The sequence below is a fragment of the Lepidothrix coronata genome, unplaced genomic scaffold, assembly GCF_001604755.1.
Source record: "Lepidothrix coronata isolate B3197 unplaced genomic scaffold, Lepidothrix_coronata-1.0 Scaffold46, whole genome shotgun sequence".
Lineage (NCBI taxonomy): Eukaryota > Metazoa > Chordata > Aves > Passeriformes > Pipridae > Lepidothrix > Lepidothrix coronata.
The window spans coordinates 4,549,243-4,574,201 of record NW_016690226.1 but is presented as its reverse complement, the minus strand read 5'-3'; the positions used below and the strand labels follow the sequence as shown (position 1 = coordinate 4,574,201).

The 24,959-nt window shown below is 45.9% G+C and overlaps 2 protein-coding genes across 9 annotated transcripts in view; one reads left to right on the top strand and one right to left on the bottom strand.

Annotated features, from left to right (window-relative positions):
* Nucleotides 1-24,959, top strand: part of VAMP1 (vesicle associated membrane protein 1) — a 32,565-nt gene that overhangs the window by 4,977 nt on the left and 2,629 nt on the right. The window contains exon 6 of one of the 7 annotated variants that reach the window (XM_017814671.1): nucleotides 22,591-22,611. The exons of 1 other annotated variant lie outside the window; for it this stretch is intronic. The gene's annotated coding sequence lies outside the window, so the exon portion shown is untranslated. Of the gene's footprint in view, nucleotides 1-45; nucleotides 2,040-4,738; nucleotides 5,641-9,327; nucleotides 9,420-22,590; nucleotides 22,612-24,959 lie in introns of those variants that run through there. 5 more of the 7 variants (XM_017814670.1, XM_017814667.1, XM_017814673.1 and 2 more) reach the window with 5 other exon arrangements.
* Nucleotides 6,224-13,529, bottom strand: SCNN1A (sodium channel epithelial 1 alpha subunit). Of its 2 annotated transcripts, none has more exons than XM_017814632.1 (13): nucleotides 13,439-13,529; nucleotides 12,829-13,202; nucleotides 12,161-12,416; nucleotides 11,100-11,185; nucleotides 10,199-10,299; nucleotides 9,352-9,515; nucleotides 8,934-9,032; nucleotides 8,650-8,767; nucleotides 8,321-8,399; nucleotides 7,943-8,000; nucleotides 7,760-7,815; nucleotides 7,137-7,212; nucleotides 6,224-6,922 (listed from the first exon to the last, which is right to left on the bottom strand). In XM_017814632.1, exons 1-13 carry the CDS (start codon nucleotides 13,454-13,456, stop codon nucleotides 6,596-6,598), a joined length of 1,812 nt encoding a protein of 603 aa, XP_017670121.1. In that variant the 5' UTR covers nucleotides 13,457-13,529; the 3' UTR covers nucleotides 6,224-6,595. The 2 variants fall into 2 exon arrangements, with proteins under 2 accessions (XP_017670121.1, XP_017670120.1); XM_017814631.1 differs by having other exon boundaries at nucleotides 11,100-11,287; nucleotides 13,439-13,528.

The following is a 24,959-nucleotide window of genomic DNA, read 5'->3' as shown; positions in this document are numbered from 1 at the left end:
CTCTAGCTCTCAGGCTGTGTTGTCTTTGGGTTTCAATAACCTCAGATCCTTAAGCCCAGAAAACAATTCTCCATTGGTGTTGGAATATAAGTTCAAGATCCAAATGAACTCCAAGAATAGGATCCTGTTCATAGCATGTCTTAGAGCATGACTGGAATAAAGGTAAGTGCCCCATTGTTTTGCTTCAATTGAAACAATAAAACTCATTGAAACACTTGAAACTCATTAAAAAGAAATGACAGATCTTTGTCCCATGCGGACTTATTTTAAAATGAGGTATTTGTGCCCTTATCGGCCTCTACTGCTACAAAGGTTAGGCTGTAAAACAGTATTCCCTGTAGCCTGGAGTTCCCTTATGATCAATCTTTGTCCAGTCTTAAACATCACCAAAATTGTACCAGAACAATGAACACACCAGAACAATTCAAAATGGTGAATTTGGAGCAAGGCAGCTAGACTAATTCCTCAAAGATGAAAGCTTTCCTGTGAAAGGAGGGTGTCTGGACTGGCTGGTGGATTAAAGCAGCATGTAGAGTCTAAAATTTCACACAGTTCAGGCCTGCACAACCTGAACAAACTAGTCATGCTACAATTCCTGCCAATTTGTGTGTTGTCTTCCTGTCAGTTCACAGCCTCATTCATATAGGGGGATAGGGAAAATGTTTCTTAGGACAGGTGCATTTTTAGACTGTTCACTGTGCAGTCTCAAAGTCTCTAGCCAAACCTGGGGACTTGAATGCTCATTTTCCAAAGCTGGCCAGCTGGAACACAGAGCTGGAGCTGAACGTACTGCTGAAAGCTGCCCCAGGGTTGAGCCCAGTTCATGAGTCATGTTGTGGATGCTTGCAAAGAGTTGCGTGTTTAACCGTAAATCCTATAGTAGGTGTTGGAAATGCCAAGCTCTGCTGGGAGCTCATCTTCTGAGGTGCCATCCTTTAACATATCAGCATTTCTGCTGCTCCTGCAGAGTCTGTTAACCTGGACAAAACATGGTTTTAAATGTGCTTTAAAAGCAAGGCCAAGGCTTTGGGAGAATGGTTCTTCATAGGTCTAATTAAAAATTCAAGCTCTACCTTTAAACATGAAACATGTTTAACATGCCTTTGAACTGGAACAGATTGCCCAGAGAAGTTGTGGATGCCCCATCCCTGGCAGTGTTCAAGCCAGGTTGGCTGGAGCTTTGAGCAACCTGGTCTAGTGAAAGGTGTCCCTGCCCATGGCACAGGGTTGAAACTAAGATGATCTCTAAGGTCCCTTCCAACTCAAACTGTTCTCTGCAACATGCAGCTCCCATATCAACTCTTTCATCCTGATGTCTTTAGATTTGGTGGAAGAAAAGCCTCAACTATACTGCTCTTAAATGGATATGCCTTAAACCTTCATATTTCTAGATGCCTAAAGCATTGCTCTGACCTCTCCTGAGGTCTCTGGGCACTGATCAAAGCAGGCTGCAAGTTCTCATCAGTGGTGGGGTTTGTGGTCTCAGCTGGAGCGTAACCAAATGATAGTGGGGAAGACAGATTTTTCTTCAGAGTAGAAATGTAGAGTCAACATTTGTTTAATGGACCTAGCTTTCCTGTGAAGGGACAGAGGTCCCTGCTCTGATGTATCCACTGGGGTTGGAAGCCTTAACTTGGTGAAGAGAAGCAATAATGGGGAGGTATAGAGGTTTTATCTTTGTTCTGACCTCTTAGCAAATAATTACTCTCTGAGATGTAATAGATAAAGATATAGGTTTTACAAATAGGCAACTCAGCTGTGACTGTTGGATACTTCAGCCTCCATACTTCTGATAATCTTTGACCTATTTTTTTGCCAGAGATAGAGTGTAGCAGCTATTGAGAACACCCTTACTTGCTCAAATATGACCAGGCCCAAAACATCCTTTCCTTCAGTGCACAGACCCACTAAATGATTTCTTCAGAGGCCAAAGTGACACTTTCCTTTCATGTTCTTTCCTGCCAGGCTTCTTTTCCAAAAGACTTTGTACTATTTTTTTAAATAAATTTGTTGTAATCTCAAAAAAAGCTTTTTTTAGTTCATTGCTTCTAAGCATGTTAATAATAATGGTCAGTCTTCACGAGCGAAGATTTGGGAAAGGTCATTGACCCTTCGAGCCTGTGCAGTGGATTTTTTAGGTGAGACACAGCGTGCGCTGAACTGAGCCCACCCTTTAATCCTGAGGTTCATCTGCCAGGGCCGAGTGAAACTCAGACAGTGGCAGTGAGGGTCTCAGAACGTAGGTTTGTTTAGAGTGACCTTCTCTTAGATGGATTGCCACACAGGGCTAACGAGCTCCATCTGCCCAGGGGGCCGGAATCGAACCCGGGTCGCAGCGGTGAGAGTCCTGCACCCTAACCACTAGACCACCAGAGGCCCCTTCTAAGCATGTACTTGAAAGCTGAAGGCACTTTCCTCTCTTGTGCTCAAAAGCCTCTTTTAAATATTGCACATTGGTAAGTACAAAGAACTGCAAGACTGAACACAGACATCTCTCTGGTATGTTTTCTGATCTCTGTGGTTCCCCTCTGTCCTTTCACCAACAGCACTGCTAGCCTTTTCATTCCTTGATGTACTCCATCTCCACCCCTTAGCTTTTAATGAACCTGTCCAAAGAGCCTGGTAACCCTTTCCTCAAATTCATTCTTGTTTTGACCTCATTCTATGAAGATGAACCTTGCACCCATCTGTCCAGCTTCCCTAAACCCTCCAGCAAGCAGAGTTTAGTTCTTCTAAATGTACTGGTTATTTTTCCAAGTGATCATTTTTTCATTTTTTTTTCCCTAGCTTTCTTAGACACTTATGTTGTACTTCCATGCATTTCCTCTATTACCTTAATTTTTATGGAAAAACAGTAGTTTTGATATCTGTCAAATTGTGACTGTCTCATTCTGGAGGGACAAGTTTTCAGCAGATAGCTGGGTATGCCTGGCTATGCCTCTGTCTCTGTGTTTCCTGCCTTCTCAACCATCCTGTGCTTAGTTTTCCTCCTTCATGGAGGGTCTGACCCATTCTTTCCTTTCTCCCAGTACTTCTTTCCATTCCCCCAATCTCACTGCACTCCAAATTTCCTTAGAGGTTCTCAGATCCTCTGAAGTCATCTGATCTCACAGTTGGAGTCCTCAGAAACTTCAGTATCCCTACATTTCCCAGACACTGTATCCCTTTTCTCTGCTAGCACATGATTTCCAAATGCTCTTAACACTCAATCAGCTTGCAAATGTCTGTCAACTCCACAGTCCCACAGGTGCTGGGGCCCTTTATACCCCATCTCTGCAGGTTGTTTCATATCCAAAAGAGCCCACCTCTCTTTCCTTGTATTTCAGCTGTATCAAACACTTAAACAAATATTCTATTGTTTTTTAAGCTGTAAACTCTCATCCCTCTTCTTCCTCTGTAATTTCTCCACCATATAAACATTCCTCTTTCTCGCTCTTAAATACATAGAACTACCGGCTTCTGTGCTGCTTACTCCTGCAAAACAAACCACTCTAATACTCCAACTTATCCACAAAATGTTTTCTTCTGCACTTTCCTTTCCCCTTCAGGCACTTGTATTTCTACTTCTCTGCCTTCTTCCAGGTGCTCCCAGTCCAAAAAGACACAACTCGCTCTTCTTCAGTGTCCTGTGACCTTCAGGTGCTCTTTGTGTGTTTTCCATGTGCTCCAAATAACTGTGCTATGCCTCTAGCATATCTAAGACTACTGCGCATTTACATCTCCTCAGCTTTCTCCTCTGGTACAAATCCACCCCAGCTCAAACCTTTAATTTGTCTTTTGCTGACCTGCAGGTCCCTCTAAATGCGCACTTTCTTCCCTTTTCTCTGCTTTTTCACATTCTTGGTGAAACACTCCCATTTTCTGCACTCTCACTCCAGCACTGCTGGACTCGCCTCTTGTTTTCAGCCAGACCAAGCTCGCTATACGTCTGTTGAGCTGATAATTTGTGGTCTTGTCAGCCTACAAAAAGTGTAGGGATATTCCTGGGAGGATCACCTGATTTCTCTCAAGATGGCAATTTTTGCACTGATTCTCAGGAAAGGGAGGGCTAATCTACTTACCAACCTGTATAACATCTTCTTCATGTTTGTATAGGCTTTTAAATCTGAATTTACAGCTATCCAGAATGCTGCCATTACTTTGAGTTCATCAGTCAAAGCTCTTGTTTTCTTTTTTTTTTCCTCCTTATTTTAACACTTCTACAGAGTGAATATGATGCAAGCTTCTCCCACAGAATACTTCACCACCTTCTACAGCTATATTTCTTTATGATGAAGAGAACTTAGTTTATGCCTCTGATTAATCTTTTTTAATCACCCACTGTGATCACTGTGTGTGATGTAGCGGGTCTTATCAATTTTATGGTTATTAGAAGGTACCATGTGATGTGAAGAATCGTGTCTTACTCTTTGGATATTCAGGAAAGATCATGCTCACCATATGAATCATCATACATTTATGATATACAGAGACTGTTTTAGGTGTTGCACCTGCTCTTTCTCCTTTACTTCTCTATCTGCTGTTCTTGTTTTAATTGTGACCAAAGTTACTTTTAGAAACTAAACCTAGCTTTTAGCTCTGCTTCTTGGGCAGTGTTTTTACAGAATATGAGAGTCCCTTCATCAAGGCAACTTGGAGATTTCATTCTTTAATTACCCCCTTTTCTTCATTTAAAATTACCCACAAACACAGAAAATGGACTTTTTTCATGTTTGCAGATGCCCTGATTTTTTTCCAGTGGCAGCCTCCAAAGAGGAATACATGTTCCCATACCTCTAAGTGCCTATTGCAGGACTCTCCCTCCTGCTGGGCTGCCACCCTTGCTGAAGGACACCCCCTGAATTGTTTGCTTCTATTCCCAGCAGAAAGACATCATCTTCATTTTCAAACCAGGGTCATCAGCTGAGCACTGGGATAAAATTTGAAAAACCATGAGTATCTGTGCAATAAAGAATATAGAGTTTGTGTATGTGAAGAAGAATAAAATCACTCTCTGCTGGGAACTGAAAAGTGTGTTTATGTAATTGAGGCAAGAGCAATACAATCAGCATGTGTTTAGCATCTCAAAGGGAAAAATTAGGCAACAGTTTATAGACTGCAGTAAACCCCTCCAACTTCCCAAGGGCAGTGTATTTACCTTAATTTTTAAAATAACTTAAGTTTTTCTTTTGTTATGATTAACTAGTTTTTAAATTCAAAAGCTGCTCTTTGCAATGTGAGTGGGTACATGGTACCACAGGTCTTTGCCCTAAACTATATGCTTAAATTCTGGTATCTGTGTTTGTGTCTTGTGAAGTGGATAATCCTGTTTGTTAAGGACATCACCCTTGCTCTCTTGATACCCCATAAAGTGCTGTGTAAACACCATTGCATCAGAAGTCTGAATATTTGTAAGAAAAGAGTATGGCAAGCTTACTGCAAGAAATAAGATGTGTTCTCTTATGCAAAGGTCCTCAAATTAGTTTCCGAAAGGAGGACCATCTTTGCCTATGTGGTCCGATCGAATAGGATAAGGCTTTAACTGGACGGATTTTTGACTAAAGCCTGCAATACTTCTCCTGTGCTTCACTTAGGAAGAAGAGCCTCAGCAGAGTCTCTGTGGGTGGACCAGATAAGGGTCGGGTCAGATAAGGGTCGGAACAGGCACTGCAGGACCTGTGCTCTTCTAATTTTTGTGGGATCCCATGGTAGCAGAGGTACTGTTTGGGATTTTTTGAGGACGTGCGTAATCCTGCCAAACTCTCTTTGTTTCCCTCATGAAAGCAGAGAGAGCCAAGCAGGTGTAGAGATCAATTTGTCCTAGACCTGTTGGCAAACATTTAAATCGCTGGATGTACACATTTATAGTGCATCACAAGGAAGGGAGGCTATACACCCAAAATCTACAAGTGCAACACAGGCAGCTTGAAAAGGAAAACCTGGCACTGCCAGAGGTGTTTTGTCCCAGACCTGGGAGTGGCAGCAAGCATCAACCACCTCTCCAGAGAATTGTGCATAGTAATGGTTGAGATTATGCCAGTGGCTGTTGTCTCAAGTAGCCTCTTCTCTGAGGGAGAAGGGGGTGAGTGGCACAGTCTCGGGATCACAGTCAGATATTAGCAACAAGGAAAGAGCAACCAGTTTCCAACCTCAGGGAGACCTTAACAAAGCTCAGCATGTTGAGAGATTAGTACCCCATCTGAGGCTCTATTCCTGTCCCTTGTCATACCACAGAGGAGGCCAGTCACACCTGCCAAACCTCTTTAATTAATGACAGACCAGAACGGTGGCAGCATCCTTGTTGCGGGGAAAAGCAAGCATGCACGCATGTGTAGGTGTGCACATGCACAGAGTGTAAGGAAATCAAGAGGACATCTCCCCCATACATAGACTAGATCAACTCTCATCCCTGGTGATCCCCAGAGCAATAGTATTTTACGAGACTGAGTAATTCACCTACTGTAGTGAAAGCAATGAACCCAGGCCAACCACAGAGCAGTCTTCTGCTATGATTCAGGTGCAGCACCCAAGAAGGAAGGAAACACAGGTCCCACAGCAAAGTGTGCAGCCTTTGCTCCAATTGCCACCCATCTGAACGGTGGAATAAGCTGCTGCCTCAGTTGTGTCCCACCTCACCATCCCTGCTTGGCCCACGTGGTTCCAGGCTGTTATAGGATGGCAGAGTGGTCACTACAGCCTCAACAGTGAAGCGATGTGGAGCACTGAGACCTGGTGTCTCATCCTGGAAAGCAGTGTTATCATGACTGTTTGGAGGGGGTCCCGGTGGAGAGAGCTTCTGCCGGGAACGGAACCAGCGGAAGGCCAAGATAAAGGTGATGGCAAGGAAATCCAGAATCAGCTCTGCAAGCTCCATCACAGAAAGGACAGAGGATCCGAACCAGAGACTCCACTGGTTCCCAAGCTGGGACAGAAGAGTCACTACCTGCAAGAGATGGAGAAAGAGCAGTGAGGACAGCCCTCATTCAAGACTTTTGCCTCCCTGCCTTTTCCCACTAGCAGTGCCCCTGTGGTGCTGGGAGGTTCCTCTCACCCTGCCACAGGAAAAGAGACTGATTAGTCAGCAATGCTGCTGGAACAAACACGTGGCATCGTGGGGGAATGGGTGGCTAGAGAAGACATGGTAATAAAGTATGTACCGTGAAGGCTGGAGACTCCCCATTGGTCTTGTAGTTCCACTCCTTAAAAAAGATATTCACTTTGGCAACTCCGTTCCTGTAAATGAAAGATGAGGCTCAGTAACCCCAACTCCTCAATCCCTGCATTTCTTCACCTCATTCACCAAGTGTAATTTTCTTCTCTGTCTCCTTTTGCCCCCATCCTTCTAACACACATACCACCCAGAGGCCTTTTCCCATCTCTGCAGTTCCCTCATTCTGCACTGAATGTAATCTTTGGTACTTGCAGCACACTTCTGAGACTGCACTGTGAAACCCAATGTTGGTGGCAAAAGCTTCTGCCCAGCTCTCCTTCCCACTGTACCATGAGCACGTTCTGTGATTCCAGGCTACATGGCAGGTGCCTGGGGCTTACTGTTTTCATACCAGCATCTGACCCCTTTCAAATTTTTCACTTGGATCCCCAATCCTTGTTGAAGTCTCAGAATATATCTACTTGGACTCAAATCCACTGGCCTTGTCCACAGGTTCCATGCCTGATCTCTTCCCATCATTGATTTATTCTTAACTCTGACATTCCTAACACACACACTCCACTGGGATGGTTTCTGGTGTGGACACAATCTCTGTTTAAGGGCTCTCACCTCTTGGATGTGATGTTGTATTTGTTCTGTTGTGAAAGCACGTAAAAAACCCAGTCCTGAAATGAAAGTGCAATAAATTGTGTTACATGATCGCAGTCACATCCTGTAGGTTTAGTACCCGTTGAGGAAGGACTAAACAGGAGGCAGAAGCAGTGCTGAGGAGCCAGGACACCATCTCCTTACCTCTGAGACAGCAGAAGGCCAGCGGGAGTATCCAGCTGACAGCTGGTATTCTGTCATTCTGGAAGACAAGAGATTGTGTTAGCTGTTGAAGCTGTAGGAGCCACAAGGCCAGGTCTTGCCATTTCCAGGCACACCTGGAGATTCCCTCCCATGCTGAAGTTCTGCTCACTTCCCACTGTGCAGAATGCACAATCCTTGGGAGCTCACCCCTAAGCTGACCCTGACGTTCCTTGGTCATTTTGGCATCGTGATGGGAGATATACCATTTTGGGTGGCAGCTTAGTTATTGACTCAAGCTTTTGCCCTGGCCAGTGAATGCTTTCCAACACTTCTAGAAATAAAAAGTTTTCAGTCTTCCTGACTGATGATCAAACTTACTTGCAAGGTTTCCGACATTTGTGGAAACAGCCCAGCACATCAGCTTTGAATTCAGCCAGGAGTTTGTAATAGCAGTAGCCTGAACAGCAGAGAAAGTAAATCCAGGTAAGCTCACAGTATCTTTATATAAAAGGTGATATGTGACAGTAAGGGGAATCCAGAGAAGGTTTCCTTCCACAAGCTCCAACGGACCGACAATCTAAGACAAGAGTGTCTTTTGGGTGCTCCCCCCAGGAAGCTCAATGAAGACAGTAAGATGTACTGGGACATGGGGTGCACCTAACAGGTTCAGATGGGCACGAGCTTTACTGTTCCTCCTGTCCACTTACCCCAAGATACGTGCTTTGTGTAGTCACAGTACTCTGCTCCTTCAGGTAAGGGGTAGAAGTAATAGGCACAGCCACAGCGCTCAACCATGTTCAGCTGAAAGCAGGAGCGAATGCAGACCTGGGAGGCACATGAGGTGGAAAAGGCTCAGCAAGGAAACCAAACCCACTGCAACCTGTATCACATCATACTATTAACAGAGCCCATGGACAAGCATGGCCCTTAGGGAACTAAAATATTTCGGGAAAGTAGGGAAACAAGCCAGCACAGGACTGGTGACAGTTACCTGTTCAGTGTAGCGGGATGAGTACAGATTTTGCACTGGCACGTCACTGCCATCCTCTGTGCAGTCACTGTAACTGCCCCCAAGACGCACAGTCATCTCCTGGAATAGCAAACTGTCATTGCGTAGAACAACTGGCACTTTGCTGTCCTCTTCCTAAGCTTCCATGCCACACACTGCTCAGCTATCAGTATCTACTCTTTATGCTTTTCTCAGGATGCCTCCATTTCTTTGTTCACTGATAAAGCACAGCCAAATGCTTCTTGTCCATTAAGCTGCTCTTCCTCTCCCTCCACTCCATGTGATTAATCCCCTCCCTTAAACACACATTGGGTCTATGACAACCCATCTGTATCTATTCACCAAGTTAAACCTCCCCATAACCTCACATCCACAGCTCTTACCCCTGCTGCTTCCTTACCTTTCTCATGCTGATGGAGGTCTCGATACCAGGACGCACATTGAAGCCCCCATCATCCATGAAGGCTGGCTCATTCTGATCATGGACCATGACCCTGGCTCCTGTCACCGTGGACAACAGAGGGATGAAATCATTCTGTTCGGTGCGCACCACCAGAGAGAGACCTGAGGAAATGTCAGAGAGCAAGGGAGGTCATGGCTGGCTGTGGTGTGGGAGAGTAGGGAGAGCACGGTGGTTAGAAGTGAATCTGTAAGAGATAAAGGAAGAGATAGACATCAAACAGGGCGGCACCGAAGCTTGGCAGCAATAGAGGGTGGCTGGAGGGAAGCCAGGGGCAAAGCTGGAGCCTCCAGAAGAGGCCAGAGAAAGTTGAATTTCATCACTGTAGCTTAGGAAAAGCAGAACTGGGAATTGAGAGAGATTTCATGGAGAGACTTGGAGTTGGATGGAAGAAAAGCCTGAAGATTTGGCCTCAAGAAGTTTCATGGAGTTTAGGAACACAAGCAGGTCAGCTGCTGGAAAGAGGGAAACAGAGAAGGAGGAGGTGAAGACCAGGCTCTCAGCAGTGCAGCACTATGGCTCAACATTTCAGGAAGGGCCAGCACAAATCCAGAGAGAGCAATATAAGGATCAGGCACTGATGGGGGAGAGAGAGTTCAGTGGGCAGCAGTGAGGGACAGCCATGTCCTCAAGACAGCTGTCCCCACATGGGCAAAAACAGCTTGAGCGAGACAGCAGGGCTGTAATCTGCCAGTACCAGTATTAAGCACAGCAGGATGCCCATAACTCCTAAGGAAAGCAGAGATAAGTGATACTCCTTACTCACCAAAGAGTGCCTCTCACCCACCATTATTGATCCCAGGCATCGAGGATGTCCATAGGCTGCTGCTGTTGTCATTAAAGGTATAGCAGTTCCCATACAAGGGATGGTGGAAGTGGGTATAATTCCTGAGAGGGGAACAGAAACATTCACACGGTGTGAGAAGGACTGCAAGACCAAGAGGAAGGGCTTCATAAAAGAAACAGCTCTGTTTTCTATCAGCAGGGAGAGGGGCTTACAGCAGATGGGCAGTATTTGTTGTGTAAACTCACCTGAACAGGGAAAAGCAATTAAAATGTACCGTAAAAAATGTCCTGGAGCTGGACAGGTTTTTACACCACATTTTTCATACTGCTCTTGAGGGCCCAAATTGGTTTTAGCTGTACTAGCAAAGATTGTATTATCTTCCTAATACTGAAGATAGCTCTTTCAACCCCTTTTTCTCCCTTGCTGATGGGTGTCATTCCACTACCTCTACTACATCTTTTTTGACCAATAATAGCAGGACAAAAGTAGAATATTTTTTTACTGTCTTTTTGTATCAGCTCTCTCCTCTCCTCTTCCTGTATGTGGGCTGATATGTACCACTTTACTACTGTAGAGAGTAAAATAAAAATACTTTTATACTGTACATTGGCACCCACTTTGGCGTTTGTACCAGTGGGTAACTGGTTCATTTGTGTGAAACCCAGGAAAAGGCAAAACCGTCCTTTGAGGTTCATAGTTTCAGATCACAGAAACTGTGGCCCTGATACACAGAACCCACAGAAAAGATTCAAGAAAGATCATTTGAGACAATGGGAAGTGAACAAGGAATGAACCCACCTTGGAAAAGAGTTTTTTTAATGTGGGTTCCTTGATTCCCCTCAAACCCAGGCACAAAACGAGTGTTTTCAGGAAGACTCGGTGGGATGTTTCCACTACTTACGCCTTGTCACATGTTGCTTCATTGAAGCGGCAAGCATAGATGAAATTTTCGAAGTCAGACTCATCCAGGGCTTTTGCATCAGGCACCTGTGCCAGGATATTGATATAGTGAAAGCTGTACCATTCCCGCACGGCATCCACTCCTGAGGAGTATGCCTGATGGAAACAGTCCTTGTTGTTTTCACTGCACTGTTGAGAAGGAAGAAACCAGCCATGTCAGAGAAGTCTTGTCCAGGAGGCGAGGCTGTGCCTGTGGAAGAGCTGTTCTCCCTCAGCACAGGCAAGAGATGACTGAGGGAGTGAAACAGCTCCACAGGACTCCTGCACTTGACCAAAAGGTCATCAGCAGGATGTGAAAGAGCAAACCCAGGGCAGTTCACTGGTGGAAGAGAAACACTGGATGAATAAGCAAGGCTGAGTAAAACCCAGGAAGCAGAAAGTTGCAGTGAGGTGTGCAAGATGATCTGCCCATAAATTCTGCCTGGTATAAAACCAGGAGCTTTAAATTCTTGAGTGGGGAGCCCTTCCCTCAGGGTGTGTCCAGAAAAACTTTTGTGATCCTGTGGGAACTCCAGTTAACTGGCAAGTGATTAGCTTCAGTCCTTCAGTGTCTTTTTAAATGCAAACACAGATACCCTAGGGCGAGGAAGCTGCTACCCAGGAGCAAATGCGACCATGACCGCATTTCAAGTGACCCAGGACCATCAAATACTTTACTACTTTGAATTACTGGGCAATGCAGCAGCTGCTGCTGATAAACTGCTCTCCAAAGGCAACTGCAAGGCTGGTGTAGCCTTCAGGAAGGACAAAGTTTCCCTGCTGTACCTAGGAAAAGATGGACAGTAACATGGACAAGTCTCCTTGGGGCCTGCGTGGACAGGGACAGCTCTTGTGGAGCAGGATTGCATTGGGTGAAGGATTCAGCTCTACTTCTATCTGTCATTAACAAAAGTCAGTGCAGATTAATCAGACTTCTACATAGGGTGGAAAAGGGTCTAACAAGATAGAAGTAGCTAGGCAGAGACTGGAGTGGGTAGGGCACAGGATACCTAGGGATCTCACCAGAACAAAGCCAATTTTCCAGTCATTCTTATCCACTGAGGGACTGTTTTCTGGCAAGTTGACTAAGTTATCCCTCTTCTGCCTCCGCAAAGGGTGGCGCTGGACATGATGGAGCAGGCTCCTTGAGCTACGCTTTTGTGTAGACAGGGTGGACCAGTCACTTCGTGGCAGAGACATGTTGTAGTCATAAAGGTCTAGCAGTGTCTGATGGGTGATTTGGTCCAGCTCATCCAGCTTCTTTCGGATGGCACTGTATCTACACAGGGGGGAGAGAGGACTTGCAGGTTTAGGGCTGGATGCACATAAACAGCTCTGAATTAGACATGCAGCAAAGTTTGCTGGGGTGATTCTGGACATTCCTGCCACCAGCTGTAAATCTCACCCTTTGCTGGAGGCTATCGTCCTTGTAGGAGTGAAGTAAATCTGCTTTAGCCCCGTGGCGGTTAATATTGCAGGCTGCTAACATACACCACCAAGTAGAGCTGCCTAAACTAACATGCCTTACTGTGAATGCCCTGCAGCAGCAAAGGCCTGTGAAAGGTGTTCCTTCCACGGGCACCACTACAGAAATGGCCCCTCAAGGACCATGAGGAGAAAAAGAGTACATGCTTTTATCCTACACCTGTTAAAGCCAAGGCAGTCAACAGCTCTGGAAGTCTATTTCTTACCTGTATGGATTGAGGGTGCACAGTGTCACGGCTGGGAAAGTCAGCCTGTCAGAGTTCAGGTTGAGGTTGAGGTTGACAGGGTAGCTGAAGTACTCCCTGTAGAGGATCCCAAACTGCCAGTACATTAAGCCGAAGGTGAGAAAGAAGAGAACAGACCAGAACGCTGTCTTCATCTTGTTCTTTTTGGAGCACACCAGGCGAATAGCCCCATGGATGGTTGTGTTGGTGCAGAAGAACTGGAATAGCTCTTGGTAGGAACTGTAGAATTCGATGAGACCCTCCCGCTCCTCTTCTTTCTGCGGCTGCTCCTCTTCTTGCTTACATTGTCTCGTTTTCTCCCCTTCTGGCATCTTCCCTGCCTTCACAGACCCACCCTGCAGCACAAATTCAGAATTAGGGGGTCGCCCTGTAAGACTGTGGCTCCGGCTGGTTCTGCATCACCATCTTCCCCAAACCTCGGTGCTTTCACCCCCTCCTCCCTGACCGCCATCCCAGGCTGTAGGTCCCACTCCCATATGTGACACGGGGTAGATCCTCCCCCACCGAGCAGCCCCCGCGTCCCTCCCGCGGCTGCGCCCCCCGCCCGCCCCGCCGGGGCCGCGGCACTGACGCGGGACGCGGTGCCCATGGCAGGCGGCGGCTGCTCGGGCCGGGGCCGGGACTGGGGCCGGGGCCGATATGCTCTCCCTGAGCGCTGCCGGCTCTCCCGCAGCCTCCGCGGCTGGGCTGGGACCGGTTCCTTTCCAGTTGGAGCCAGCACCCCGCCCGGCTCCTGCCCTGCCAGCCTCTCCCCGCCCTCCTGCCTGTCCCTCCTGCCTGTCCCTCCTGCCTGTCCCTCCTGCCTGCCCCCTCCTGCCCCTTCCCCTGGGCGCCGCTCCCGGGGAAGAAAAGCCTCTTGAAACTCTCAAGTGTCGGCGGCCGGGGGACCGGGGACACGTCTGGGCAGTGACCTTGGCGGTGCCGGTGGGGGTCAAGGCGCGGCCACCGCGCTGCGGGCGGGCAGCGGGGCCCCCCCAGTGTCCCCCGAGGGGAGACCAGCCCCGACCAGGTACGGCTGCCGAGCAGCCCGAACCTCCTCCTCCTCCCACCCCCTCCGGCGGGGACGCGGCGTCCCAGCGAGCTGAGGCGATGCAGAAAGAAAGTTGGCAGCGCCGGTCTCCGGGGCAGCCGCAGGCAGTGCCAGCCAGGCGGGAACCCCCCCACGTCCCCCACAGGAGCGGCGGGACTCGACCGGCGGTGAGAGCTCCTGCGTGGCTTTCATGGCCAAATTGTGCTTTCCAAGGGCAAAGCTGAGAGTTTTGAGTGAGATCTGCAGAGGGAATGGGGCTGGGACAGAGAAGGCTAGGGGCGACTCGGTGATACACGAGTTACCGCATCGCCTTTGCTGGTTCCTTAACTAAAGCAATCTTTTGTATCCAGAACTACTCGGCCCAGCCATGAGGGGAAACTTGTTTTGCTGATCTATGCCTGGGAAATCAAGGCCTCCCGGCATTACCCAAAGCCTCCCTCAGTCCATGGAAATGAACACCCATAGCCAAATGTGACCAAAAGTCTCTTACACCCCCCTATCATTATAACCATGAAAGGTCTTTACCGATCTTTTCTCCCAGTGATTTTTTTTCAAACTAGCTCTGTCTCAAGTTTTCACTTATTTCTTTCCTTTCTGGATACCTCCTCCAGAAAAGTCCGTGTTCAGAGTGTTCTCTCACTGAATTTCGATCCTTATTGGAGTTTGCTGTGGTTTGGTTAGTGACTCAAAATATGCAGCCACTTTCACCTCTTCGTGTTGCAAAATACCATGCTTGAAAAGGGCAAGCCATACACTTTTGAGGCCAACAGTTAAGTGACAGTGTGCCAGGAACAGCCTTGTGACAGGTGCTTGTTAGAAACCTACAGCCACAACTCGGAGCTTTCCGCTAGCTCCATTCTCTGACAAAAAAACAATGCAAAGCAAAAGCATTGTTTCTCCTGCAGTTCAAAACTTAGTTATAACTCCAGTAACTCGTTTTTGAACTTTCATCAAAGATGAAAGTTGCAAAAAGTGGGAGGGTGAGGGGAATGAGCTGATACTGTATCAAATGCCTATTACAAAGCAGCTTCCTCAGAGCATTACGACATCCAGCTCTGAGGCCACCTACATAGGAAGAATGTGGTCCTATTGGAATGAGTCCTGAGGAGGCCACAAAGATGATCGGAGGGCTGGAGTACCTCTCCTATGAAGGCAGGCTGAGAGGAGAGAGGTGGGGTTGTTCAGCTTGGAGAAGTAAAGGTTGCAGGGAGATCTTATTGCAGCCTTCTAGAATCTAAAGTGGGTACGAGAGAGCTGGGGAGGGACTTTTTATAAGGACATGTAGTGATAGGACATGAGGGAATGGCTTCAAACTGAAAGAAAGTAGGTTTAGATTATATATTAGGAAGAAATCTTCACTGTGAGAGTGGTGAGGCACTGGAAGACATTGCCTGGAGAAACTGTGGATGGCCCATCCCTGGAAGTGTTCAAGGCCAGGTTGGATGGGGCTTAGAGCCATCTGGTCTAGTGGACAGTGTCCCTGCCCATGGCAGGAGGTTTGGAACCAGATGATCTTTAAGGTTCCTTCCAACCCAAACCATTCTACAATTTTATGATTACAAGTGTCCTTCTGGGTTGGACTGATGGTCCATGCAGCTCTGTATTCCATCTTGGACAGTGCCAGTAGGAGATGTCATTTAGTGGAAGGATGTGAGCTCCTCTGACTTGTGCCACTTTGTGTGTTTTTATGCATTCAGACAGACCTGGATACTAACAATTATGCAGCTTCGGTGCTTGCAATTACCAGTGTAACCTATAGAGCTATAATCCAGTCACTTCACAGAGAGCAACTTGTTTGACTTACATTATCATAATTTCCTGAAATTACTTGAACAGACTAATCTTTGAAAACTGCCTCTCTCTTACTGGAATTGTGACTCTATCTTATTGGAAAGACAAAAATTATTTTGCCCCTGAAAATGCCCCTTTTATACTCATTTAAATTAACAGCAGCCACAAAGGAACTACAGCCAAATTTGGTAGGACTTAGTTAGGCATTCTCCGATTTCCACTGTATTTAAAAGGATTTTAAACTGTCTTTTTTGAAGAAAATTAATTCAGAAACACAATCCTTTTTGCTGGTGGGAGACAAAGGTAACTTACATGTTTTGGTTTCTTTTGACTTGAGGAATAATAAAAATTCAAACACCTGGACTGGTTTGCTGTATCTGAATGACACTCTAAAGCAATTTTTTCAGAATTTTGTCATGGCTAACAATTTCCATCACAATGTTGTTTTGGAGAACTTTTGGCCTTTGCTGTTTTGGACATGAATAGCAGATAATTGGGGTGTGAGTGCATGTATTGTATGTTTCATTTTTACATGTAGACGTGATATACATCGTTTATCTACGTATCTCTACATACACATTTAATGCGTATTTATTTTTCAGAAGACTTTACCCATATATTGTGTTTTTGTAAAAAAGAATTAATAAGACTGGCTCTTTCACCATTTCCAGTGGCCATGACAACCATGATCCAAGCAATTCCCCTTTCCCTCTTTCTCACTCCAGTAAGCTGCTCAGGCTGTCGTGCGCTATCTGCTGTTGTGGGGCACCTCAGAGCACGGATCAGCCCTGAGGTGACTTCCAGTAGCTTCAGTCATGCGAATATCACGCTTTGGCTGTGACTTTGTAAAAGTCCCTGTGTTCCCATGGTCACACAGATGTGCTGCAAATTGATTGCCAATGCACAAAGGAACCAAAAATTAATTTTTAACATTACTATATACACAATTACCACTTGATTCCCCAAATACTTTAGAAACAATGCAAACAACAAATCTTCTGTTGCCAGCTCAGCTCCAGTTTCGATCTCCATTAGAAGAAGATCAGAATTTGCTAACTCTTCAAGGTTTTTTTTTGGTTGTTTTTTTTTATTACTTACCTCTTCCCAGCTTCTGTGCTTTTTTTTTCCCAGTATGTGCATGAACTGGATCACTAAAGGGACCATCTTGACTCAGATTGTCAGTCATAAATGGTACCTTTTTCCTCAGGCACGGTTCACTGTAACAGAAGATATTGGCATGGAATTATTAGTGCAGTTTGCAAAAGCAACTTCTCTTGATAATTTAGGTGATTATATACACTCCTGTCTCAAGTTTTTATCATGCAAGAGTCTTCTGAGCATTTTGCTCATCCATAGCTTTCTGGATATTTCCATGTATTGACCTATCAAGATGAGTCACACCTGATGGAACTGGTTTTGACACTGATGGTTATTGCCCTCACTCCCATTCAGGCTCAGCAATTATGGGATAATTTGTCTTCTGAAATCCCAAGTCTTGCATTAGGGTGGAAGATCTTCCATCACGCACTACAAATCCTTTCTGGAAGTTTTGATTCATAATATTTACTTCACCTCTAACAACATTCTAAATCCAAGGAGCTGTATACCGAAAAGATCCCTGTCACTAGGTTTCTTCTCTTATGAAATGGGAACTGCCCTGTTGTTCTGGGCTGTGCTTCTGTATATTACATCTTCACAAGCTGAATGCATGATTGCTTTTTATTGCTACTGAACAACCTTTGAGTAAACATGAATCATTTTTTATGGCACCAAATTTGAAATGCTTCTTTACCAACTACATCTATTATCTGCCCAGGTAGGAATGTGATAACGATCTGTAGTACACACAATGTTTTAAAACAGAACAAACTTCTTTTCAACACACTTCTACTCTGATGGGAAAAAAAGTCTCTCCCTATCTGGTATGGATTCCAAGTGTAACAAATTATACATGTTTTTGAACTACTTGATAGACCTTTGATTAGTTTAATTCTTTTGTGTACCCGTATGAGCAATTGTATTTTTCTTCTGCTGCAAGATAGAAGCCAGTGATTATTTCTGGACTATTTCTGGATTATCTACCTCTGCTCGTGTTTTTCTGCATTAAAACTAGCAGCACAAACTGCCACGGTCCGAGGGGGGATGGGGCCGTGACACAGCACGGACGGGTCAGGAGACAAGGTGGAGGTGCAAGTAGAATATTTTATTGAGGTGTCCAGAGGTTTTATGGGTTTAGGCGGGGAAAGGGCTAGAACACGGGGTGGAGCATGAGACAGACAAACGGGGGAACAAATCGGGGTAGGGACACAGGCAAAGGGGGAGGAACGTGGGAGGAACCGGGGAAGGAAAGGGTGAATGGTAACTGTCTCCTCTCTGCAGCTTCTGCAGCCTATCAGAGAGGGGAGCGGGGAAGCAGGGAGCAGGCAAACTTGGTGCAAGTCCGAGCATGCCCAGCCTGTGCACTGTGTAGTGTGGATACAATGACAGTAAAGTCCATATAATAAAGTCCTGTCAATTGCTGTATGTTTTTCTCCACGCCTGGAACCTCTCCCATCCTGAATCTTGTTCCTTCACAACAAACTGTCAAGGAACAGCATCATGGATGTTGCTATATGTTTAAGTGTGAGGTTACACATTGCACCACTGTTGTCTTCAACGGGGAGATATTTATGCAGGTTGCATGGACTCCCTTGAGGCAGAGGTGGTGATCTCTAAAGAGGGTCATTATTAAAAAGCCATCAAGGATTTGCAAACTAATCTAATGGGCCGTTGGATGCCTTCTGCCTTGCTGCTGATGTAACTTACCAGGAAACAGTGACATCTGTCCCAAATAACCAGTGATACCACAGCAGCAAGAACATGTCCGTGTACATACTTCCATTCCTTCGAGTCCCAAGGAGGCTGATTTTCAATACCTTTATTCATTTTTACCTTGTAGGAGTAGAGTGGCTGCAAGGAGCCATTCTGGTGAAGCAAAAGGGAGCCCTGGGGGAAAATCAAAGCAATATGTGTTATCTCTATCTTTCAGCATGAAAGATGGGACACTACCAGGTAGAGTCACGAATATCATATTGTAGGACTGAGAAAATCCTGCTGGAAACTATGTGGAGGGAACCCAGTCTCTTTTCCTAGGAGAATGAAGTCTCTCACAAAAAACACGACTGGACGCCAGCAGACTCAAGTGGATCTTCTTCCGTTGCTGCCTTCATACTATAATGCAGTACAAAGCCTGGAGGAGAGCCTGGATAGTGGCTACTCATGTTCTGCCTCAGCTGGAAAATCTGAATTAGCTTATGAAAAATGTAGCTGACTCCCATCTGTTGTTCATATTGCAGGACAAGGGATATTGCTTCCTGGAAATGCATCAGTCAGGGTGCTGAAGAAGCCCAGTGACCCAGACCCTTTAGCCATTTTACTTTGTGTCCAAGTCAGCTGCCATCCTTGATACTCATGACCTGTCATCCTCCATGAGGGAATCACCGAGCATCGAGAACAGGCTTTCAAACTCTAACTTTGCTGCATATTCCCTCATGTAGGATCACTCAGCCAGGATGATAGCTCCTCGGATACTGATCTCAGTCTGGTCCTACTTCAGTGGGGCCAAGTGCGGAAATGGCAGATGAAAATTCCCGCCCACTGGCACATCTAAGCTAACACCCATCTGGAAGCTGGGTGAGCAGTTCAGGCTGGAACAGCAGTGAGCAAAGCTATAGGACTGATTTCTCTGTTTGCTTTGTCTTGAGGAGCAATTAAAATGTGGGCAATCAAGATGGAGCCTCCTTGAGGTCCCCCCACCCTACCCTGCTCTCCCTAGCTGAAGTCTTTAATTTCCTCATTCCAGCCCTAACAATATAACCATTATCACAGCCACCCGACTCCCCTGGGCCTCTGTCCCCACCCCTTTCGTGATCTCTCCTACCTGTTCCTGGAAATTGGAGGCAGAAGCAGCCACCTCGGACCAGTTTTTCTTCCGGCAGCTGCTGCTCCCCAGCCAACAGAGATGACAGGGCAGGGGCTGGTCACCCTGTGAGCCCAGCACAGATCCTGGCACAGCACAGCTTGAGGGATACAGGTGCTTGCTGCTGCCTGCCTGCAGCTTTGTAAGAGCTGACAATATGACAAACTTGCTTATGTTCAGCTTGATTTTTGACACTGCCACATGTAATCCTCCAAATGCCCCCCTCCAGTCACTCCCATCCCATTGGTTTCATGTTGCTTCTGCTTCTTGGCTCTGCTCTGGTCATGGTGATTTCTCTTCCTCTGCAATATAAACCCAAACTTATTTCCTTTAAAGGGGATCCAAATGGAATTAAAGCCTTAAGAAGAGAAGTCAATCTATAAATGCCATTTCTTTTATGAGTAAGGCCAGATTTCATGGTCAAATGGCTTAAGGGAGCACTTCCCACTACGCCCTTCTCAAAAGGAAGAGAAGGCAGGATCACCTCCCTTTCCCATCTCCTTTTTAATTGTTCTGATGCATTCAATTCATTCATCTGCTTGAGAGGCTTTATGTCTTCCCTCACAAGATCTCAGACTAGCAATGATGGAATTGTCTGGAAATTGTCTGAAAGTCCCGGAATGGTCCATGAGGCAAAGAACCTAATTTTTTTTCAAGATGCAGCTTGATAAATTCAAGTTAAGGACTAGGTGACAGGATACCTTTTAGTGTTGTCTTGGTTTTTATAATGAAGTAATCTGAGATTTATCCTTTGTAGGACCTGGAATGTCTGGATTATTATTTTAATTTTTTTTTCTTTTTTTCTTTTAATTCTTTCTTTTAAGAAGAAAAGCTTGGCCAACAAAACATGAATCTTAATCAAGCCACGTGACCACTTCTAGTGATATTGAGAGGAGTGAGATTTCATCATTATATTTCTTTTAATCCTGTTACCTTTTCTTTTAATCCTGTATCAAGACTGCAGCTGCTTCAGGTAAATCTCACATATCGAAAAGCTTATATTCCAGGGCAAATTTTGGAGTCAGGAAGCAGTTTTCATCAAGTAAAAAACATAGGTTGTGTTTTTAGGGAAACAATCTTCCCCTGCAGCTTGAAAAACAGTCCACTTCAAGGAGTCCAAGGCCTTTTGCCTTCCAAATCCTCTGTCAGTAAAGAATCTCAAAGTATTTGCCTTCTGGTATGAGGCTGTGCATATTTATCAGCTGAGGCAATTGATCTTTTGTGCTAAGGACTTAATAAGGTCTTGATGGTATTTCATGGGAGGGCAGGTCTGTGAGGATGATTTAGGTATGTACAAAAGTAAAAAAGAAGGAGAAAAAACAATTCATAAAGAAATCAATACTAAGCAAACCTGGGACTTCAGAAGTGTTTGAAAAAGGGGGAAAAGAACATGGTCAAAAATACATTTGAAACCAGGGGAAGTAGAGGGAGATGAATGGAAAGAACAGTAGTAAAGGTACTAAAAAAAGGAGAAGGAAACCATGCCCTCCTTCTCAGTGAACTGCTGTGGTGGGAAGGCCTGCATTGCCCAGTGACACTGAAATACGTGCTGGCAAGCTACATATCTCCTAGAAGATGACACAAGCTAGACAGTTTGCATCATAGGAGGCTGAATTTAGTCCACAAACTCTTAAAACAGTGATGTACTGCCTTTCTTGCCTTTGCAGTCATTTTTCCTTCCTTTGCTGCGCCTTTTTATATTTTCATCTTCATTCTCTGAATTTACTCTCTGTCACCCTTTGCAATCCTTACTAACTGGGCATGCTCATGAAAAATGGGGTGAACACCTTTTTTGTGGGACACATAAACCATTGTTCAGTGGGGTAAGGGAAGGTACAAAAAAATCATCTATCAAAAAAACCTGGAGCTGTCTACAGCTGGAAAATTAGAGAAGGATGTAAACTTTGATACGTTGCATATAGAAAGGCAGCAAGTCAGGTCAAACAAAGCTTCAAGGAACAACTAGCAAAAGGAATCAAAGCCAACATTAGATCTCTCTTGAGACACATCAGGCACCTGCTAGATGTTCTGAAGGGCAAAACAGTGATCAGGCTGTGTGAGGAGCTCACAGCAGAGATAGGGCCACTGCAGACACCTCTGGAGCTGTGCTGAGCATTGAGTGACCAGATCAGCGAGATGATCAGCGTGGCAGAACCCATTCTTCGGCAGGGTGGGGCTTGCCAATGGACATGTCTGAAGCTGAAGCAGCTGTGGAAAAGGCTGTTAACACACTGACAGAGTGAACAGTAACAACTCGCTGAAAGCAATGGCATTTGTCCAAGAGTCTTAAAGGATCCCAGGAGTAAAATAGCTGAACTGCTCCAAGCAGCAGCGTGTAACCCAATGTTTACTGCCAGTGCAGTACCTGAGGAGGGGAAAGGGGTGAATGTGGTGCCACTGCAGGTGGTCAGTTTGTCCAGGGCCAGGTGATGGAAGGGTTTCTGGGACTTATTTGGGCTTCAGATGAAGATAACATGAATTAAAAGATGAGAGGTAAGTACAGCTAGAGTCTAAGAGAGTCTGGAGCAGCCTGGCACACCACTCCAGGGTTCCCAGCAGGCTGTGAAATCCATACTGTCATCTGTCAATCTGAGGGAGGTGTGTGCTCTGGTCGACCTCCTGAGGATTTGGATGCATGTTTGGATGAATGTTGCCTGGTAGCACTGGAGCCAGCTGGGACCTGTGGAGTGGTTGGCTCTTGCTGCAGGACATAAGGGATGTTGTGGTCCAGGCACTTTGATCCAGCTAGTGGTGAAGGGGACAGCAGCACTGACAGAGGGTTGTGTTCGTGTCAGCACCAGAAATAAAGCTGCTGCTTGTGACCTTCTCCTTTCTCCTTTCCTGATTCAGGAGAAGGAGCTCCCAATGCTGCAACCATTGCATCTATCTGGGGACATGAGTGGGGGTGGTCCTTCTGTCTCTTCTCACTGGGGACTGCTGGCAGCTGCTGCTGGTCCTGGAGGCTGAAACCAACCCTCTCCACTCCAGATGGACTTTTTGAACTTCTCAGAGGGGGCATCTGCCATACTTCAGCGTCTGATCATCACTCATTGAAGGAGATGCATGGGAACCCACCATTCTGTGTGCTGGGAGAAGCTGAATTTTCAACTGATCTGGGAGGATGTTTTGGCAGTGTGTAGGAGCTGGATTCACTTAGTGTGACACATCATGCTCTGGAGGGAAGCAGGAGTCCATGGTTTTGCCTGGGACACAAGTTAGGGGTTGTTGTAATAGAGCTAGAGGCTTTGGGAAAATAAAAGCCCAATTATTTTTCCTTTGTCCATTTCCCTTTTCTTCGTTCTCCTTTCTTGTGGTTGGTTGTTTTCTTGGTTTTGTTTTTTGTTTGTTTGTTTGTTTTTTGGGTTTTTTGTTTTGTTTGGTTGGTTGTTGGTTTGTTTGGCTTTTTTTTTAGGAGAATGTGGAAGGTTACAGGCACTTCATTGTCCATTGTAGCTTATCGTTGCTCATGTCACTGAAGTCCAGATGAAGGACACATCAGAGAAAGTTGTCAATGCAGAAGATTGCTGTTACTAAGAAAAGCAAAAGTGCAGCACTAGTGAAGACGTGTCTTTGGTCAGCATTTCATACTCTTCACAGAGAGATGCCTCGGGGCAGTGTTCCCGCAAGCAGTGCTAGGAAGGAGAAGCAGCCATTGTATAGCTGAGATTAGCTTCTCTTGGGAAGATTACCAGCTCTTGGGAAGAACTGCCTGATGTCTGTGGGCTTTCAAGAAGCTGCAGGCATGTGGGAGTCATTTTACTGCCTGTATGTGTGATCCACCTCTGCTCACTGGGCTGACACAACCGAGGACCCTGATGGTGAGCTCTCGCAAGGAGATTGCTGCTTCAAGCTTCTGATCTGGGAGAAATGCACAGCTGCAGAGCATGAATGCTGGCCCTGATACTTTGCCCCAGCCCACCCCTACCAAGTGTGTTGCAGTGATTCCTTGCAGTCCATTGACCAAGATGGGGGAGATGTGGGAAAGGTTATTATGATGTCTATGGTCCATGTGGAAATCTGTATCTAGGCTTGAACGAGATACTGTCTGTCACTGCCTGGTGAATGGTGGGAGAGGAGTTTTGGCTTTGAATGATTCTTGTGCATTTGGGACTTCACTATGAGTATGCAAGAGGCTGAGGGTCACAGATGAAATTTGAAGTGTCTCAGCCTGAGCATAGGGCACCAAGAGGGGAACCAGCTTTCTAGAAAACAGCTTTTCCCACTGTAGAGAGCTGTATCATTGTAACACTTCAGACCCCAAAAAAGGGTTCTTCCCAGTCTGATCTGTGATGAACTTGGCAATTATATATGAAGGTAAGCACAGCTCTCAGGGCTTCTGACATTTTCAGAGATGTCATAGAATCACAGAACGGTTCATGTTGGAAGGGACCTTAAAGATCATCTTGTTCCAACCCCCTGCCATGGGCAGGGACAACTTCCACTAGACCAGTTTGCTCAGAGCTGCATCCAGCCTGCCAGGCTGCATGGAATCCTTCTCATGTGTTTCAGGTGACATCTCCGTATGGTTTAAAAAGCAATCCTTGGTAAGCTTTGTCTTTCCTGTGGTGCCTTGCAATGGGGCCACTTACGTTGAATTGCAATGACACATAGGTAGCAGATGCATGGCTGGAAGGGCTGGCATGATGACCTTAGGGGTTGAGAGGAGCCTCTCATGTCCTGTGTCTGCCACATTCCAGGAAAGGGCTTCAACTGAACAAGGTGCCTGTGCTGTGGTACCTGCGCTAGAGAAGCAGTGCCCATGGTTGCTTTGGAAGTGCTGCAGAATGTGTGATTATGATATAGTGTGAGGCTGAAGCAAACACAGTTTATTTAAAAGCTTTACCTCCAGTTAGTGCACGCTCTCTGGGAGCCACATAGCAGCTGAGCTTCAGCTGTGTTCATAAAATGCTTCCAAACTGGTGTAGTTAGACTGCTGGATCTATTTTTCAAGCTTAAACTGAATGAGCAGAGTGTATTAGGGAGGGTTCGAAATGTACCGAATCTTGAAACCACGGCACCGCTGAAAGCTCAACAAAAACCAGTATTTATTAGCAAGAGGTGGCCAACAAAACGAACAAACCCAAAGGGGAGGAAGGAGGAACTAAGCCCCCAGCACGACCTCCCCAGTTACCCAACTGTTGCCCATAAAGTTATCTTACCGACCTAGCATGCCTATAATTACCCATAGCAGAAGCTGTATCCTTGGAGAGTCAGTAAGTTCACAAACTGGCAGGCGTCCCCATCAAAGGCAACGTTGTCCTTGAGGTAAAGCTAGCTCTCATCCAAGAAAGAGCCATCTGCTTTTATACAATT

Excerpts from the sequence above, each read along its gene's own strand:
- SCNN1A (XM_017814631.1), bottom strand. Across the intron at positions 9,516-10,198 it reads GATGCCTGGGATCAATAATG|GTCTCTCTCTGGTGGTGCGC; the intron begins GTGGGTGAGAGG and ends ACATTTCCTCAG. Across the intron at positions 8,768-8,933 it reads CATCCCGCTACACTGAACAG|GTCTGCATTCGCTCCTGCTT; the intron begins GTAACTGTCACC and ends TGTGCCTCCCAG.